Genomic DNA, 19,172 nt, shown 5'->3' with positions numbered 1-19,172 from the left:
TACTACAGATTGCCAGGTCCTTTCTATGTGTATTATTCTGTCTTCTCTCCTTTTTCATACCCATTATGTCATCATACATATTCATTTCAACCATTATGTCATCATACATATTCATTTCAAAGATACTCCTGATGCCATTCTCACCTCTAAATCAATATATTTTTATGAAAGAACTTGAGAAATTTCCAAATGCACTTACCAGTTATGTTCATATAAACTCCCAAGATGGCAATTTCTAAACTTGTTTTTACAACTGTGCCAAAAATTGTTTTACACAATTCTACAAAAAAATCCTCAAACATATATAACAAAGAAAGCCAACTGTATAACAGGTAAGTTTCTTACTCATCTGATTGGTAAGATATGGCCTACTCTATACATGGAAGTTTGCTGAACCCCCAAGAAGGAGTACTATCACTAAGTCATGTTCTATGTATCAGTAACTACCCGGATTTAAATAAATTTGATAGCTAATTACAGTCTTAAAGAATTAGAAAATAAGGAATCTTTCTGACACTTTTAGGCATACTAAAGAGGTCGCAGGCACAGGACTAGCTTAAGCTGTTTACAAAAATATTTAGAAGTAGAATGGTGTCATCTTTTGGGTCCCAGAGGAAAAAAAAGACAGCCTATATATCTGATGCTAGTTGGTATACAAAAAACAAGATATCAAGAACAACTCTGGGCCGGGCGCAGTGGCTCAAGCCTGTAATCCCAGCACTTTGGGAGGCCGAGACGGGCGGATCATGAGGTCAGGAGATCGAGACCATCCTGGCTAACACGGCGAAACCCCGTCTCTACTAAAAACACAAAAAATTAGCCGGGCGTGGTGGTGGCGCCTGTAGTCCCAGCTACTCGGGAGGCTGAGGCAGGAGAATGGTGGGAACCCGGGAGGCGGAGCTTGCAGTGAGCTGAGATCCGGCCACTGCACTCCAGCCTGGGCGACAGAGCGAGACTCCGCCTCAAAAAAAAAAAAAAAAAAAAAAAAAGAACAACTCTGAATTCCTACTACTCTCATTACTAGGAATTTGATTACTCTTTTAACCACGCCAAGAGATCCCCTACAAAAACTTGGTGACCAGGCTATTTATCCATTTCCTACTTACCAGTGGTGTATGGGTGCTCCATCGGGCATTTCGTTTGATGGCCCCAACCACAATGTTAATCTCCCCTTGAATGATGTAAATATTCTTATCCACCATCTTGGCAAACCTACCAAAACAGTTAGGATAATAGTCTGGTTAATATTTGGTTACCCAAATCATACCCAAGCTTAAAAATCGGTACCTGATAAGGTTAGAATTGTGATTTAACTTTTCAGTACTAAGATTTTCTTTCTTTTTTTGTTTTTGTTTTTTTTTGAGGCGGAGTTTCACTCTTCTTGCCCAGGCTGGAGTGCAATGGCACCATCTCAGCTTACCACAACCTCTGCCTCCCAGGTTCAAGCAATTCTCCTGCCTCAGCCTCCCGAGTAGCTGGGATTACAGGCATGCGCCACCATATCCAGCTAATTTTGTATTTTTTTCAGTAGAGACGGGGTTTCTCCGTGTTAGTCAGGCTGGTCTCGAACTCCAGACCTCAGGTAATTTGCCCGGCTGGGCCTCCCAAAGTGCTTGGATTACAGGCGTGGGCCAGTACAGGCGCCTAGCCAGTACCAACATTTTCTATACTCATAAAATCTGTTAGCCAGGTGCGGTGGCTCAGGCCTGTAATCCCAGCACTTTGGGAGGCCGAGGCAGGTGGATCACCTGAGGTTGGGAGTTCAAGGTCAGCCTGACCAACATGGAGAAACCCCCTCTCCACTAAAAACACAAAAAATTAGCCAAGCATGGTAATGCATGCCTGTAATCTCAGCTACTCGGGAGGCTGAGGTAGGAGAATTGCTTGAACCCGGGAGGCAGAGGTTGTGATGAGCCAAGATCACACCATTGCACTCCAGCCTGGGCAACAAGAGTGAAACTCCATTTCAAAAAAAAAAAAATCTGTAATACTAAAATGAGATGAAGTCCATCTTATGTTATGAATCCAACTATCTGGCTCTCCTAGGGGGTCTTTAGAAGTTCAAGGTAGTTCAAGATACAACTCAAAGCAAGTCAATCCAGAAAACTTTTCAAACGCACCTCAACAATCCTCAGGAAGCATGTTAAATTCTTCAAAGTCAATTGTTCCCAAAGTTCTATGATGCCTTTAAGTACACAGATACAACTATAATGTCAGCTTGTTAAAAACAGTATTTCTGGCCAAACGTGGTGGCTCATGCCTATAATCCTAGCACTTCGGGAGGACAAGGTGGGAAGATTGCTTGAGTACAGGAATTTGAGACCAGCCTGGGCAACATAACAAGACACTCTCTCTCGCTCTCCCCTAAATACATAGCCTTCCCTTTGTTCTTTTTTATCTACTCAATAAAGTAACAGTGAAGATTCAAGTTAAAGAAGAGAATAAAGGTTGTTGGAAGCATAGCGTTGGTTTAGAACCACAATTGCAATATCAGCCTAAAGGCTGCATCCAGGCCAGGTGAAGTGGCTCACACATGCAATCCCAGCACTTTGGGAATCCAAGGCAGGAGAATCAGTTGAGCCCAGGAGTTGAGACCAGCCTGGGCAAACAGTGAGACCCAGTCTCTACCAAAAAAAACAAAAGTAAAAAATTAGCTAGACATGGTGGCACACACCTGTAGTCCTAGTTACTGAGGAGGCTGAGGCAGGAGGATCACTTGAGCTCAGGAGTTCGAGGCTGCAGAGAGCTATGATCCCACAACTGCACTCCAGCCTGGGTCATAGAGCAAGACACTATCTCTAAAAATATATAAATATAAATATAAAATATAAATAAGTGACTGCATCCAACTGGCCCAGTCAGTTCCAGAAAACTGGACAGTGACAGTCACAAGACCTTTGAAAAGTTCTGAAAACTCATATTAACTTACAGCAAGAAAGCATTAATATAATACGTAAATACAAAATAAAAGGTCTGTGCTAATATACCCGAACTTATAACCATAACTATCCCTAAAGAAGGTGCTATGAAATCAGGGTGCAATCAGAGGATACTTGAGCCCTATCTGTAATGTTTTTGTCTTTTGGGGTTTTTTTGAGACAGGGTCTCACTCTGTCACCGAGGTTGGAGTCCTGTGGCACTGTCATGCCTCACTGCAGACCTGAACTCTTGGGTTCAAGCAATCCTTCTGCCTTAGCCTCCTGAGTAGCAGGGACTTCAGGCGCACACCACCACACCCAACTAATTTTTGTATTTTTTTGTAGAGATGGGGTCTCACTTTGTTGCCCAGGATGGATCTGTAATGTTTCAATTTTTTACAAAAAGGTCAGGCACTGTGGCTCGCACCTGTAATCCCAGCACTTCAGGAGTGCCAAGGCGGGTAAATCACCTGAGCTCCAGACCAGCCTGGTCAACATAGTGAAACCCATCTCCATTCAAAACACAAAAACTGGCCAGGCGTGGTGGAGAGCGCCTGTAATCCCAGTTTACTTGGGTGGCTGAGGCAGAAGAATTGCTTGAACCTGGGAGGCAGAGGTTAAAGCGAGCTGAGATTACACCACTGTACTCCAGCCTGGGCAATGGAGCCAGACTCCATCTCAAAAAAAGAAAAAAAATACTTTCTCTTTTTTTACAAAAAGAAAGTATTACCGTACTATCAATATAATTAAACATTAATAATGATAAGAGGTATACAATTTCTGCCCTTGAGGCATTTATACAGTTTAGTGGAATAGATATGAAAACTGAGACACAGCCAGAGATATAGAGAAAGAAATGTACTCAGCAAATAGCTCAATCTGCATATTTTGCATAACATGAGGCCCCCCAGAAAGTGAAAAGCATGAAAACCACCATGATAAAGAAAAAAGAAACTGGTACAAATTTTGTCCAGGGGCCAGGCGCAGTAGCTCACACCTTTAAACCCCAACACTGTGGAAGGCTGAGGTGGGCAGATTGTTTGAGCCCAGGAGTTCGGGACCAGCCTCGGCAACATGGCGAACCCTGTCTCTACAAAAAATACAAAAATTAGCCAGGTGTGGTAGTGCACACCAGTAGTCCCAGCTGGTAGGGAGGCTGAGGTGGGAGGATTGCTTGAGGCCGGCAGATCGAGGCTGCAGTAGATCGAGAGTGCGTTTGTGCCACTGCACTCCAGCCTGGGCAACAGAGCGAGACTCTGTCTTAAAAAAATAATAATAGGCCAGACGCGGTGGCTCACGCCTGTAATCCCAACACTTTGTGAAGCTGAGGTGGGCAGATCACAAGGTCAGAAGATCGAGACCATCCTGACTAACACAGTGAAACCCCATCTCTACTAAAAATACAAAAAAATTAACCGGGCATGGTGGGGGGCGCCTGTAGTACCAGCTACTCAGGAGGCTGAGGCAGGAGAATGGCATGAACCCAGGAGGCAGAGTTTGCAGTGAGCCGAGATTGCGCCACTGTACTCCAGCCTGGGCAACAGAGTGAGACTCCGTCTCAAAAAAAAAAAAAAATAAAATAAAATAATAATAATAATAATGTGTCCATGCCCACAACACGTCCCCAGTCCACAAGGGAATCCAACACAAGATTTATATTAAGGACAATTTAAAGAACTAGGTTAGTCTCAGAAGACTATCTGCTTTCCACATGCTCTAGGAATACAACAATGTTCTCTTCTGAGAAGGTTCAATGATATGAATGTACAACCATCCTCTCTTATGAGGAGGAGGAGGAGGAGAACTTAGAAATAAAGGAAAGATAAATTCAAAAATGATTTAAAGAATCAGAAGAGAAAATATTAAATCTCTCCTCGTATTTCCCCTTCCTTAAATCATGTAGGCAAGATGAATATGCTCTAGGTCTCTGGAAGGACTTGTAAGAAACTGCTAAGAGGTTGCTGCCTCCAGGGAAAGAAACCAGATGACTAGGGAACTGAGTGGTGGAGGAGTGAAAGGAAGACTAACTTTTCTCTGTATATTCTTTTTTACCTTTTGAATTTTGTGTCACAAACATATATTACCTATTAACTACTTTTAAATTTTAATCAACGGATTTACTAAAAATGAATAAGCTCTTTAGGAAAGAACTAACCACTTTCTAAGATAGCAAAGGTCTAAGCAAAAAATCATTGTAAAAAAGAAACATCCAGGGCTGGGCGCAGTGGCTCACGCCTATAATCCCAGCACTTTGGGAGGCTGAGGTGGGCAGATCACCTGAGGTTGGGAGTTCAAGACCAACCTGGCCAACAGGGTGAAACCCTGCCTCAACTAAAAATACAAAAATTAGCCAGGTATGGTGACACGCACCTGTAATCCCAGCTGCTTGGGAGGCTGAGGCAGGAGAATCACTTGAACCCAGGAGGCAGAGGTTGCAGTGAGCCGAGATCACACCACTGCATTCCAGCCTGGGCAACAGAGTGAGACTCTGTCTCATAAAAAAAAAGAAACATCTAGGGAATGAAGAGGAATTATTTTCAAGTATTATGCTGAACTGCCTAATCTCCTTCTAGGTCTCTGAGTGTATGTCTCCTCACTCAGGGAATCTCCAAACAGTTGTGCCCTTCAGCTTCAGATGGGAAACTGATGAACCACTTGCTGTCTGGTAGCCAATGGCCGAGAAATCCCTTGTCACAAGGTCATAAAGGCCTGCAGAAACCTCATAAAAGTATAGTAGAAACAAACTTAAGATTTATCTTGCGTCAGAGATAACAAGAGAAATACATCCATTATGTACCCACACAAATGAAAAATTAATAGAAAAAAATAAATAAGAGAGGGAACAACTAAATAAATACCAACTAATACCCTTAGCCAGATAAGCCACTGGTCCAGAGGCTCTGAGTAACATGTACCCTTGAAAGCACTGTCCATTTAAAGCTGGGTCTAGAACATTCCCCTAGTGCTCTGTGGCATCCCAGTTACCTCAACAGGATCCAAAGAGGAGTCACTGTATCACTTGGCAACTCTGTCTATATCCAAACAAAAGCAGAAGAAAAAGAAACAATAAATTGGATTCTTATTTAATGGAATACCAAAAATATATCTCAGGTTATTTAAATATGAAAAGCAAAACTTGAAATCTCTTAGAAGCTAATATATGAGAATATTTTCTTTTTGATTTTTTTTTTTTAGAGATAGGGTCTTGCTATGTTGCCGAACCTGGACTCAAACTCCTAGGCTCAAGCAATCCTTCCACGTCAGCCTCCTGGATAGCTGAGACAACAGGTGTGCACCACAGCACCTAGCTACAGGACAGTATTTTAATAAACTCAGCATAAGGGAGAAGTACCTAAACAGGAAACAAAAAGTAAAACCTCTTTAAAAAATCGGTGAATTCAACAATGTTAAAATTTAAAATGTCTGTTCAAAAGATACCATAAAAAAGAGGGAAAAGATAAGGCACAAACCAGAAGAAAATATTTGTAGCACATATAACTAATAAAGGAATAATATACAGAGCATACAATAACTGCTGCAAAACTACAAGAACCAGACATATAACCCCTCCCCAAAATTGGTAACAGACATGCATAGGCGTTTCATAGAATAGGAAACATAAACAGCAAATAAATACATGAAAAGATTATTAGCTTCATTAATAATCAGGAAAATTACAAAATAAGATTATAATGATATACCACTTTATATTCCTGAAATAGCAAAACACTTTAAATCTGATAATACTTAAAAGGCCAGGTGCTCATGCCTGTAATCCAGCATTTCAGGAGGCCGATGCAGGAGAATCACTTGAGCCCAGGAATTTGAGAACAGCCTGGGCAACATGGCAAAACTCCATCTCTACAAAAAATTTAAAAATTAGTAGGGCATGGTGGCACGTGCCTGTAGTCCCAGCTACATGCGAGGCTGAAGTGATCACTTGAGCCTAGGAGGTCAAGGCTGCAGTGAGCCATGATCACACTACTGTACTCCAGCCTGGGCAACAGAGTAAGACCCTGTCTCAAAAAAAAAAAAAAAATTCTTTTTAAATTAGTAAAAAAATGCAGACCAAATGGCTATTATGTATCTAAATTAATATGAATTTGTATAACAATTCGGCATTATCTTACAAAGCTAAAGCACTTCATATCCTGTATTACAGCAATTCCACTTCTAGGACTATACCCCAGAGAAGCTCACAAAAAAAACTGAGAATAGTGGCAAGGGGCAGGGAGTGTCGGGGAACTAACAGGGAAGGGCATACATGCAGCCTCAGTTTTGGTAATGTTGTTTTTCAAGCTGGGTGGCAGCCACTGGTGCCCCATATATGCTACACATATTCTTTGTATAAAATAGACCCTCGGCTGGGGGCAGTGGCTCATGCCTGTAATCCCAGCACTTTGGGAGGCTAAGGCGGGCAGATCAACTGAGGTCAGGAGTTTGAGACCAGCCTGGACAGCATGGTGAAATCCCCACTCTACTAAAAATACAAAAATTAGCTGGGCATGATGGCAGGGGCCTGTAATCCCAGCTATTCAGGAGGCTGAGGCAGGAGGATTGCTTGAATCCAGGAAGTGGAGTAAGCCAAGATTGCACCACTACAGCCTGGGCAGCAGAGCAAGACACCAGCTCAAAAAATAATAAAATAAAATAAAATAAAAGACCCTAAAAAGTTCTTTTGTTTTTTAATTTTTGGGTTTTTTTTTTTGAGACAGGGTCTCATTCTGTCGCCTAGGCTGGAGTGCAGTGGTACAATCTTGGCTCACTGCAACATCTGCTTCCCAGGCTCAAGTGATCCTCCTACCTCAGCCTCCCAAGTAGCTAGAAATACAGGCACAAGCTACCAAGCCTGGCTAATTTTTTTGTATTTTTTGTAGAGACAACATTTTGCCATGTTGCCCAGGCTGGTCTCAAACTCCAGAGCTCAAAGCAATCTGCCTGCCTCAGACTCCCAAAATGTTGGGATTATAGGTGTGAGCCACCGTGCCCCGTCATTCCTACTTTTTAAAGTCATGGTCTTTGCTGCCTCTTTGCCTTTGCATATGAAGTTCCCTTTCTATTCTGAATGTTTTTTCTCACTCTTGTCCACCTGATAAACCCTTACTCATTCCATCCAAAAGTCAATGAGGGAGTCAGAATATCACAGTGGTTCTAAGACCAAGCTTACAACCACTTTATTTATTTATTTTCCACTTTTTTTTTTTTTACTTTTTTTTTTTTTCTTCTTTTTTTTTTTGAGACAGCGTTTCCCCCTTGTTGCCCAGGCTGGAGTCCAATGGCACAGTCTCAGCTCACTGTAACCTCCGCCTCCCAGGTTCAAGCGATTCTCCTGCCTCAACCTCCTGAGTAGCTGGGATTACATTCATGCACCACCATGCCTGGCCGATTTTATATTTTTAGTAGAGACGAGGTTTCTCCATGTTAGTCAGGCTGGTCTCAAACTCCCAGCCTCAGGTGATCTGCCTGCCTCGGCCTCCCAAAGTGCTAGGATTACAGGCGTAAGCCACTAAGCCCAGCCCTTTTTTCCACTTTTTTAGTATTTTCAGTAGAGTTGGGCCATGTTGGCTAGGCTGGTCTCAAACTCCTGGTCTCAAATTCCTGACCTCAAGTGATCTGCCTGCCTCAGTCTCTCAAAGTGCTGGGATTACAGGTATGAGCCACCACACCCGGCCACCCACAGCACTTTGTACCTATCTCTATTTAAACATATCTTGGCCAGGCACAGTGGCTGATGTCTGTGATCCCAGCACTTTGGGAGGCCAAGGCAGGAGCATCAGTTGAGCCTAGAAGTTCAAGACCAGCCTAGGCAACATGGCGAGACTCTGCATCTACAAAACATAAAGAAAAACTGGCCAGGTGTGGTGGCGCACACCTGTTGTCCCAGCTACTTGGGAGGCTAAGGCAGGAGGATCACTTGAGCTGACGAGTTCCAGGTTGCCCTGAGCTATGACCGTGCCACTGCACTCCAGCCTGGGTGACAGAGTGAGACTCTGCCTCAAATAAATAAATGAAAATAAAAATAAACACATCTCATACCAATTTATAATTATTTATTTAGTATATCTCCACCATGGGACTATCAGGCTCTATCTCAGGGGGAAAGACCATGATTTATTTACCTTTTTATCTCCAAAGCCTGACACATAGTAAGAAAAATGATCAATAAATACTGGATGAACAAATGAATTAACTAACATCAAGACTGACTCTTCAAGAGTGGTACAGCACACATCCACCTCACAAGAAAAATGACTTCGTAGAAGACAATGACTCTGAGCCACACTGGCAAACCTTTTTTTGGTGTTCTGTATTTGCTTCTCTACCAGAAGTCACAAACCTTCCATACAGGTAAAAAGAACCCACATTTACCTACCAGCTAAATCATAATGCTTCTTTCTTCACATCTATCTTCCTGACATCTCCTCAAGTGTTATTTGCACACTCATATTTTTGTGAAATATATAATTTTTAATATAACTGTCAATTATTCATATATGTCTTATTTTCTTTGGCTCTAAATAGCTGTTTTTAGTACACTAGTGTTTAAGTTGTTTTTTTTTTTTTAAATTGCTTTTATGGTTTTTTTGTTTTGTTTGGTTTTTGTTTTTTTGTTTTGAGACGGAGTTTTGCTCTTGTCATCCAGGCTGGAGTACAGCGGCACGATCTTGGCTCATTGCAACCTCCACCTCCAGGGTTCAAGTGATTCTCCTGCCTCAGCCTCCTGAGTAGCTGGGATTACAGGTGCCCACCACCACACCTAGCTAATTTTTATATTTTTAGTAAAAACAGGGTTTCACAATGTTGGCCAAGCTGGCCTTGAATTCCTGACCTCAGGTGATCTGCCTGCCTTGACTTCCCAAAGTGCTGGGATTACAGGCATGAGCTACCGCGCCTGGCCTCTTAATCACTTTTAAACATTTTCCTTGGCCAGGTGCAGTAGTTCTCATCGGTAATCCCAGCACTGTAGGAGGCCAAAGCAGGAGGAATGCTTGAGCTTAGGAGTCAGAGACCAGCCTAGGCAACATAAATTTAAAAAATAAAAATAAAAAGTAGTGGGACATAGTGGTACATGCCTGTAGTCTGAGCTACTAGGGAGGCTAAAGCAGGAGGATCACTTGAGCCCAAAAAATCAAGGCTGCAATGAGCTATGATGACACCACTGCACTCTGGGCAACATGGTAAAACCCTGTCTCTACAAAAAATACAAAAATCAGGCAGGCTTGGTGGCAAGCGCCTATAGTCCCAGCTACTCAGGAGGCTGAGATGGGAGGATCACTTCAGCCTGAGAGGCAAAGGTTGCAGTGAGCCGAGATCTCACATCACTGCATGCCAGCTTGGGTGGCAGAGAGAGACTCTGTCTCAAAAAAAATTGTCCTTATCCAACTAGCAAATAAATTATCCAGAGGCAAAAGCGCAAGTTTGTTTCTCTTTTTCATGATGCCTTTGTGTCTAATACAGAGCTGCGCAAATCAAGAAAACCGATAGACCTTCTGAAAAGGTAGATGGTAGTAGGGAGCTGAAGGACCAGCAATAGGCCCTTCTAAGGTTTATGTTCACTCAATCCATTTAAAAGCCAGAGAAGGCAGGGCACGGTGGCTCACGCCTGTAAACCCAGCACTTTGGGAGGCCAAGGCGGGCGGATCACGAGGTCAAGAGTTCAAGAACAGCCTGGCCAATATGGTGAAACCCCATCTCTACTAAAAACACAAAAATTAGCCGGGTGTGGTGGCGCGCACCTGTAGTCCCAACTACTCAGGAGTCTACGGCAGGAGAATTGCTTGAACCCGGGAGGCGGAGGTTACAGTGAGCCGAGATCACGCCACTGCACTCTAGCCTGGGCGACAGAGCAAGACTCCATCTAAAAAATAAAAAAAGCCAGAGAAACACTAAAGATGCAGATCTTTTAACATTTCCAGAGCTGGCCTAGGAACACACCATAGTTATGTGCTTTACTGAGAATAACCAGAGTTACTAAACTAGGAAACAACTTACTGAGCTCAAGAAATTTACTCAAAGGGTGGAAGTAAAAGAAGGTTAAACTGGGAAAAAAGCTGGTGCCCTGACAAGGCATCACTGGAAAATCCTCCCAGACCTGATAATCAGGTGAACAGTGTACCTCAGCTCTGGCATGCCATCTCCTCCCACTGTGGAGATTCTGAGAGTATCTCAAGAATAATTTATAAGGAAGCTACTAATATGTCCAAAGCTGTCCCTTCTGCCAGCTTAGAGATGAAAAATGAAACAAAGTTTCTCTATCTCACTCCATCTTTTAGCCACTCAGGGCACCCAAGGTATAAAGGTGACAGCTGGCAGAGCAGGACAAAGAAAAAGTCTATGTGATTATGCATAGAGAACTGCAGTGATTAAGTCTCATAAGGCCTGCCCATTTTGTTTATTGAGGGTCATCATCCAGTAGCCATTGGGCAGAATCCAGTCCACAGACATATTTTGTTTGGCCTGAAAAAGGCTTAAAAATATTTTTAAGGCTGGGCACGGTGGCTCAAGCCTGTAATCCCAGCACTTTGGGAGGCCGAGATGGGCGGATCACAAGGTCAGGAGATCGAGACTATCCTGGCTAACATGGTGAAACCCCGTCTCTACTACAAAAATACAAAAAAACTAGCCGGGCGAGGTGGTGGATGCCTGTAGTCCCAGCTACTCGGGAGGTTGAGGCAGGAGAATGGCATGAACCCGGGAGGCGGAGCTTGCAGTGAGCCGAGATCCGGCCATTGCACTCCAGCCTGGGTGACAGAGCGGGACTCTGTCTCAAGAAAAAAAACAAACAAACAAACAAAAATATTTTAAACTAGTTTCCAGCAATTAGAAAACACAATGATTTAGGCTGGGCGCGGTGGCTCAAGCCTGTAATCCCAGCACTTTGGGAGGCCGAGACGGGTGGATCACGAGGTCAGGAGATCGAGACTATCCTGGCTAACATGGTGAAACCCCATCTCTACTAAAAATACAAAAAACTAGCTGGGCGTGGTGGCGGGCACCTGTAGTCCCAGCTACTTGGGAGGCTGAGGCGGGAGAATGGCCTAAACCCGGGAGGCGGAGCTTGCAGTGAGCCGAGATCACACCACTGCACTCCAGCCTGGGAGACACAGCGAGACTCCGTCTCAAAAAAAAAAAAAAAAAAAAAAAAAAAAAAACACAATTATTTAAATTTCCAGTTTCTCCTGAAAAATAGGGTGGTCATTCTGTGCCCGCATTCTAAAACAGTAACAATCTGTTGAAAAAGGAACAGTTGGCTCTTTTAAATAAGGGAATGGGTTGAGCATGGTGGTTCATTCCTGTAATCCCAGCACTTTGGGAGGCCAAGGTGGTAGGATTGCTTGAGTCTAGGAGTTTGAAACCAGCCTGAGCACCATTGTGAGACCTTGTCTCTACAAAATATTTAAAAATTAGCTGGGCATGATGGCACACATCTGTAGTCCCAGCTACTTGGGAGGCTGAGGTGGCAAGATCATTTGAGCCCAGAGGTCAAGGCTGCAGTGAGCTGTGATTGCTCCTCTGCACTCCAGCTAGGGTGACAGAGCAAGACCCTGTCTCAATAAAAAGAAATCAAAATGAAAGATAAAAAAATATAAAGGCATGGGTTCTCCAGTACACCAGAGTCCCCACTAATCCTAATACATTCCCATGGGACTCAATTCACTCATTTACATTACCTGCCTGGCATTTAGGCATGTGAGCTTGTAGCCCCTGGTTCGTATGACTGGCAAACCATTACTTTGCCATCATACTTCCATACGACTATTGCATCTATGATAATTTCCACTACTACTAGAACAAATAATCACTTCTATGATCACTTCTATTATTACTGGGGGTCCAAATCAGCACACTGCTTTATTATATTTTCATTTAGTTAAACAACTGCAGTTGAACATATTGAAATATTAAAAAAAAGAGTAACAGCTAAACAGTAGCCCATTATATTTACATAGCTCTTCCAGCCTGAGGATAAAATGTCAACAAAAACATACACCCTTAAATTCAATCCCACCATTAACCCAACAACAGAATCATTCTAATCAATCACACAGAGCCACAGGGATATAGAGTGTGATCAACCAATGAGAAGTGTCATACAAAGATTAGGGTGATCCTTGCAGTGAGTACTCTATAAATAGAGTCTCCTCAAAAGCAAGAGCTGTGTCTTCTTCCTCTCTAGCTGCCCACAGTAGCCAGTCTAAGTACCCTATCAATGAGGTTATTATGTAAAAGTGGCAGTCATCCTGACTTCTGGAACAGAGGGAAATAAAATAGTAGTGGAACTTTGAGAACTCTGAGCTGAAACTGGGATTGGTGCCCGGCTACTGAGGAGATATGTCTATAACCTGAGTTCCCACTGTGCCAATGAGCATCACTGTCAAGACTGGAACACACTATCTATAAACACCATTAAAAAGAAGCTCAAATACAAGTTTAGAACTTGTATTTGAAGGATGAATTTTCTGATTTGTGGGTAGAAGTGGGAATTATTCCTATCTAGAAAATTATTCCTATCTAGAAATGACATTTAGGATTATAAAAAGAGAGAGAGAGAGAAAGAGAAAACGTTTTGATGCCTCTACAGTCACCCTCAGGCTCAACTGGGGATGACTGGATCCTGGATTGATCACACTGCCTACCCAGAGACTAGATTGCCTGTTATGCAAAGCATATCAACTCAACAGGGCAATGGCCCAAGTGAGCAAGGCAGGATCATCAAACCTGGGTACTCCCTGAGCTATGTCATTTCATTTGCTGCGTTCAACTACTTTTTTGGGGGCGGGGAGAGGGGAGGAATTCTACACTTAGATCAGCAAGTTAAAATGCAAATAGTTTCCTGTACCATTTCCATCCCACTAATTCTAAATCAACACACGTGAAGCATAAATAATGCCATCCCCCTTCTCCCAACACATACAAAAATTTCAATTTCATAAGGACAAAGGTAGGAAGGGTAAAGGGAAATTATGAAATTTCAATTTAATAAGGACAAAGGTAGGAAAAACTGAGCTGTCATTCCAAGATCCTAAATAGTTTTCTCTTCTAACACTATGACGTTTTGATCCTCCTTGTTACTACCTCATCATGCAAAAGTGCAAAGTGTTCCTGACTGCCAGGACCAAAAGCAGGCCACAAGTTCTGATCACATATTGAAACTAATCCCAGATAGAGATAACATTTATTGAGTGCCCACTACATACCAAAAGGCATTAGGTTGATCCTGCTCTTAACCTACTACTTGCTCTAGCTAGGTCACTGCACATATACGCTACTACTTTTAAGAAGTGCATTAACTGAGCAATCCCAAAGCAGACCTTTCCATTTGTACCCTCCACAGGGCCTAGAGTGCCTTGTATACCTGAATTAAAGGCATACAAGTTTCCACATTGTGCATTTAAAAACACCATCTACACTATTCCTTATTTCTAAAAGCATTCTTTACCCTTGGTGGACTTTTACAGCTTTACAACACAGCAGTTTATCAAAGGTCATCACAGTGCCATAAACTACACTCTCTAGGGTTATGTTCCATCACTCACTCTGGGGCTCTGACCCTACAACTGGCTGAAAATCTCTCATGACTCTTTTTGCCCACTAAAAATAATAGGCCAACAATACCAAACTTTGCCATTACTCAAACATCTCTCTGCTCTCAGTCAAATACGTCATAACAGAGTGGTTTCCTTATGATTAAGCCTCATCTCCTTGGTGAAGAGAAGATCTGGGAGAGAAATGTCAACAAAAACATACACCAGAAAAGAATGTCTGTGAAAGATTGTATAAAGGAACAAACAGACCCAGAAGATAGGTCTAGTGTTTATATACAGATCCAGACTGGCAGTTGAGCTGTCCTGTAAGAGGAAAGCCTTCTCATAGCCCAGTTCCCTGTGCTGCTGTAACCTCAAGCCTTCCACACGTCCGTCTGGTGACAACCTGATTCTAGGGTGCACTAGTTCATCATTCAGTATAAATGAAGCAGTTCCTTTGTATTAGTGAGGCAGTCACAAAGAAGTAGACGCTGTACAGAATCTAGAGAGAGACTTTCATATCTAAAGTCTGAAAACCCATAAAAGTAGACACAATGCTTCTTAGGTTTCCTTTCAGCTTTTGAGTACTGGGCTCTTTAGGATGCAGAAAGCGCTGGAAAAGAGAAGCTAAAGACTAGGTCAAGCCTGGGAAAATAGATTTGGGCACCTGCAAAGGATCAGTAATGAGGGCAGAAATCGCCCCTCCTGCGGCAGGGGCCTGACCTTTGCCCCTGCTACCTTTCTGTTCCCTCCCACAACAACCCTTCCCTCGTCTTATTCCTGTTCGCTGCGTCCTTAGCCCACCCTGGCTCGCCCAATTTAAGGGCCCTTCCTCCTAATTCCCTATTGCGAAGTCAGGGCGGCCTTCACCACACCGGAACTCTAGGAAGAGACTTCGCTGACCTGTCAGCGGATCCAAAATGGCGGGGCCTAGTCCCAGGACCGGCAGCCGCTGCTCATGTCCAGCCCGCACCCTGGAGGCGTCTCCGAGCAGCTCTCCCAGCTCTGGTAGCAGATGGGAGAAGAGAAGGAGCCTGTTTCCTGGAAATTATGGCCGAAGTCAGGTTGGGACTGCACAGTCCGCCAGGATGAGTCGGCCGGGACGGGCAGCGGAGCCGGCTACCTTCCCTGTCAGCTCACTGACGTGGTAACTAGCCTCAGTCTAGCCCGCTGCCTGGTAACTGCGCGAGCCTTGCCGCATTCAGCCAATCATAGCTTTGCTCCATGAAAAGTAGCATTCCGACTATCCAATCGAATAAAGGAAATTGGCTTCAGGAGGCGGGTAGTGCCTCAAGAGGCGAGATTACTAGGGAAAGAAAGGGTAGGTTAGGGGACAACCAACGCATACGAGTACTCTCTGAGTGACAGTTTAGAAAACCAATAAAAAATGAGGAACTGTGCTGGGCGGCTAGAGAGGTGGAGTTAGGTAGAGTTCGGTTGCAGTGCGCGGTCTGGCAGTGGCTGCTGGGCGTTATGGGGAGGAAGGCTACAATTGGCTGGAAAGGGGCGGGGTCCGTTTTGAGAACTTGAGCGGGCATCCCTACTCCCCTGTCCACGTATTATCAAAGTTATCTGGGCCAAGACCATGCCCCTTGAGGAATCACTCCTTTTCGAGGCAGCTCTGGGCGCCCTTCATTCTAAAGTCCAGCGATTTATTCCACACCCTGCTCTCCTCGCCCTCTCGTCCACCTTCCCTGTTGTGGCTTCTCACAGTTGTGTCTGTCACGTCCCAGCTCTGTTTCAGCGTCTTCTGCACCATCCCCAACATCCAGAAATAGAGGAAATGGGACGTAGCAGAAGCCCTGGATATCTAATTTAAGTCTCTTCATTTTACATTATAGGAAACAGCCCCGGAGTGGAAGGCTGGGCCCATGTTCACATAACTAGTAAATAGCAGGGCAGAGAGACGAACCCCTGGGTCTCCTTACCCCCAGGCCAACTCTTTTCATCGCCTTTTGTCACCTCTTATGCCTTAGTATATCGGGCTTTGACTCCTGGTCTGCCTTTCATACCAAGCCTTGGACAGGCCTTATCCACCAGGCTAAATACACAGCTTAGCCCACCTCATCAGTGATAGGAAACAGAAGTCTTGTTTGCCTTAGAAACGCTAAGGGGCCTGAGGGTTGGATGCCCACCTGTTTTCACTGTCTTGCTCCCAGCTGCCTCCTCCCCTTGCAAGAGATGATAGAGGTCACTAAGCTATTTAGAATTACCCGTATTACCTGAAAGTGAGAATATATGGGAAGAGAACAAGAGGATGGGTTTTCTCTAGCAGACTGAATCATGAAATTTCCAGCCTATTTGGGACACTAGAGACCTAGTGTCCCTGCAGACCTGGAGAAGCTGCTGGGAAGCAGTGAAAAAAAAAAAAACTTCTCTCCATACTTCCTCCCAATTATGGATGACCCAAGTCCAGGGAAGCTCCATAACTAACCACATAGGAACGTAGTCTCAAAACCAGACATCCAAAGACCATCCATATGCTACGATGCTCTAGTTTTTGTTTGTTTGCTTTTTGTTTGTTTGTTTTGAGACAGAGTCTTGCTCTGTCATCCAGGATGGAGTGCAGTGGTATGATCTTGGCTCACTGCAACCTCCACCTCCTGGGTTCAAGTAATTCTCCTGCCTCAGCCTCCCAAGTAGCTGGGAGTACAGGCATCTGCCATCACGCCCAGCTAATTTTTGTATTTTTAGTAGAGACGGGGTTTCACCACGTTGGACAGGCTGGTCTCGAACTCCTGACCTCAGGTGATCTGGCCGCCTTGGCCTCCCAAAGTGTTGAGATTACAGGCATGAGCTACCATGCCTGGCCACGATGCTGTAGTGTAAAACACCCATCAGACATCAGACCTGAAGAACCCCTTAATAACTCCCTACACCTGCACATTGGGCTTCTGGTCAGTGGGTCCAGCTGAGGATTTAGCCTCTATCACCTAAAGAGAGTCAGGGAAAGAGGATATACCATCATAGCACTTCTTTCCACATTACCTCAGAGCCATTTTCTTCTTCATTTGAAAACTGAGAGTTGGTGTCCTGGGCCTGTCTCAGATTGAGAGGTCCTGGAAAGCCAACTGGAAAATCCTCTAAGTGGGCCAAAACTTCCTGCTCGCCAATATCTACTTCTACCTACCTCCAGAAATTCATCATTCTAAAAGTATGTGATTGTGCAATAGAGATGGGGAGGAGAGAGAAGACAATTCCCTAGTCCCTCCTAACCACTAATCATCATCTTACCAGGCAGAACATCTTCCTCATAGATTTCACTGTGACATATTTATTGAGATTCTACATTATACCTGGGAATAATAGACATGGTCCTTACCATCCTAAATTTTATTCTCACAGCAGACAACACATAAGCTGATCCCTTCAATATGGTGGGTGGTGTAATAGAGGGTATACACAGAGGGTCACGGGAGCAAGAGGCTAACCTGAGAGTTCAGAAAAGGCTTCCCAGAGAAAATAAGGCCTGAGTGGAACATTGGAGGAGTAGGAATAGACAATGCAAAGATGAGTTACTTTCACAGGAAGGGCCAAAGGTGTGCAGGAAACTACTAGGAAATTGGAGATGAAGACAGGGTCCAAAAGGTCTTGTATGCCAGAGTAGGGAGCTTCACCTTTATCCTAAGGGCAATAGGAGTCACTGAACAGTAAAGACATGACTGTTCAGATTTGCCTTAGGGGCATATTGTGTGACTGGGCTGAGGCTCTCAGGAGCATCCAAGCAACACAGCCTAACTGCAAGAAGAGAAGGAGCCTGTTTCCTGGAAATTGAGGCCTAAGTCAGGGAGAGCCGAAGTCACAGTCTGCTAGGAGTCTTGGTCATCTGTTACTTGGTCATCTGCCCTGTCCCTTGCAAATTCCTAACCAGCAGGCACCAAGGCTACACCTTGCCCACAGTACTTAACCTGGTACCACCAGCGGGAAACCAGCCCTGCTGAAGGAGGGAGAGCACAGCCCAAGCAAGACAAGGGTACAGACTGAAAGGCAATCGGTCCATGCCTTTGGAGTGCCCAGCCCAAGCCCTGAGATCCAGCAGGAACCTCCTCTTAATTGTTTTGCGTGGGGAGGAAAATGATAGTTATTTGTCCAAGTTCACTCAGTGATGGTGCAGTTCGTGGCGGCGTTGGAATACCACTTTGGTTTGTCTCATTCCAAACCCTGCTGTCTACACGAAGTCACCTTCCTTGGAGAAGAAGGGGGAAATGAAGAGGAAGAAAGATACGAGGAAAAAGAGGAGCAGAGAGAAAGGGAAATGAGTCTTTTAAAGTGGCAGAGGAGGAAGGAGAATGGTAAACAGCAGGAGCGAAGCGGCTGAGGAGAAAGAAGAGGAAAGAAAGGCGAGACGTGGGAGGATTGGAACAGAGACAAAAGGGAGAGGAGAGACGGACAGCGACAAGTGGAGAAAATCGGCGAAACTTGAGCGGCAGAGAAGTCTGAGCGCTGAGACCCGGCGGCCCCGTGCGCCTTCCCAGCTGGCGCCGATCCACTTTGCTCCGGGTAGCGGCCCAGCCCCACTTCGCTGCCAGTCGATCCCTTTTACCCAGGACTACCGGGACCACTCTACTCTCTCCCGCTTGGCTCTGCCTAAGCGTCCTAGCCGGAGCGCGCTCTCTGCCACGTGGGGAGGGGCGCGGCCCAGTTGCTGAGGAGCGCTTCTGATTGGCCAGAGGGCGGGGTTCTTGGCGTCTCGCCGGCCAGACCCCTCCCTCATAGGCGGGGCTTGGAG

General features: G+C 44.6%; 1 protein-coding gene across 10 annotated transcripts in view; it reads right to left on the bottom strand.

The window, feature by feature from the left end:
* The window catches only part of GBF1 (golgi brefeldin A resistant guanine nucleotide exchange factor 1), a 139,376-nt gene extending 123,751 nt beyond the window's left edge, over positions 1 to 15,625 (bottom strand). For all 10 annotated transcript variants that reach the window (XM_050804090.1, XM_050804092.1, XM_050804091.1 and 7 more), the window contains exons 1-2: positions 15,347 to 15,625; positions 1,107 to 1,212 (exon numbers count right to left, since the gene is read on the bottom strand). In XM_050804090.1, coding sequence (XP_050660047.1) covers positions 1,107 to 1,202 — 96 coding nt within the window. In that variant the 5' untranslated portion in view covers positions 1,203 to 1,212; positions 15,347 to 15,625. The remainder of the gene's footprint in view (positions 1 to 1,106; positions 1,213 to 15,346) is intronic.
* Between the last annotated feature and the right edge of the window lie 3,547 nt (positions 15,626 to 19,172).

This window comes from Macaca thibetana, chromosome 9, assembly GCF_024542745.1.
Source record: "Macaca thibetana thibetana isolate TM-01 chromosome 9, ASM2454274v1, whole genome shotgun sequence".
Lineage (NCBI taxonomy): Eukaryota > Metazoa > Chordata > Mammalia > Primates > Cercopithecidae > Macaca > Macaca thibetana.
This window is presented reverse-complemented; position numbering and strand designations above follow the sequence as displayed.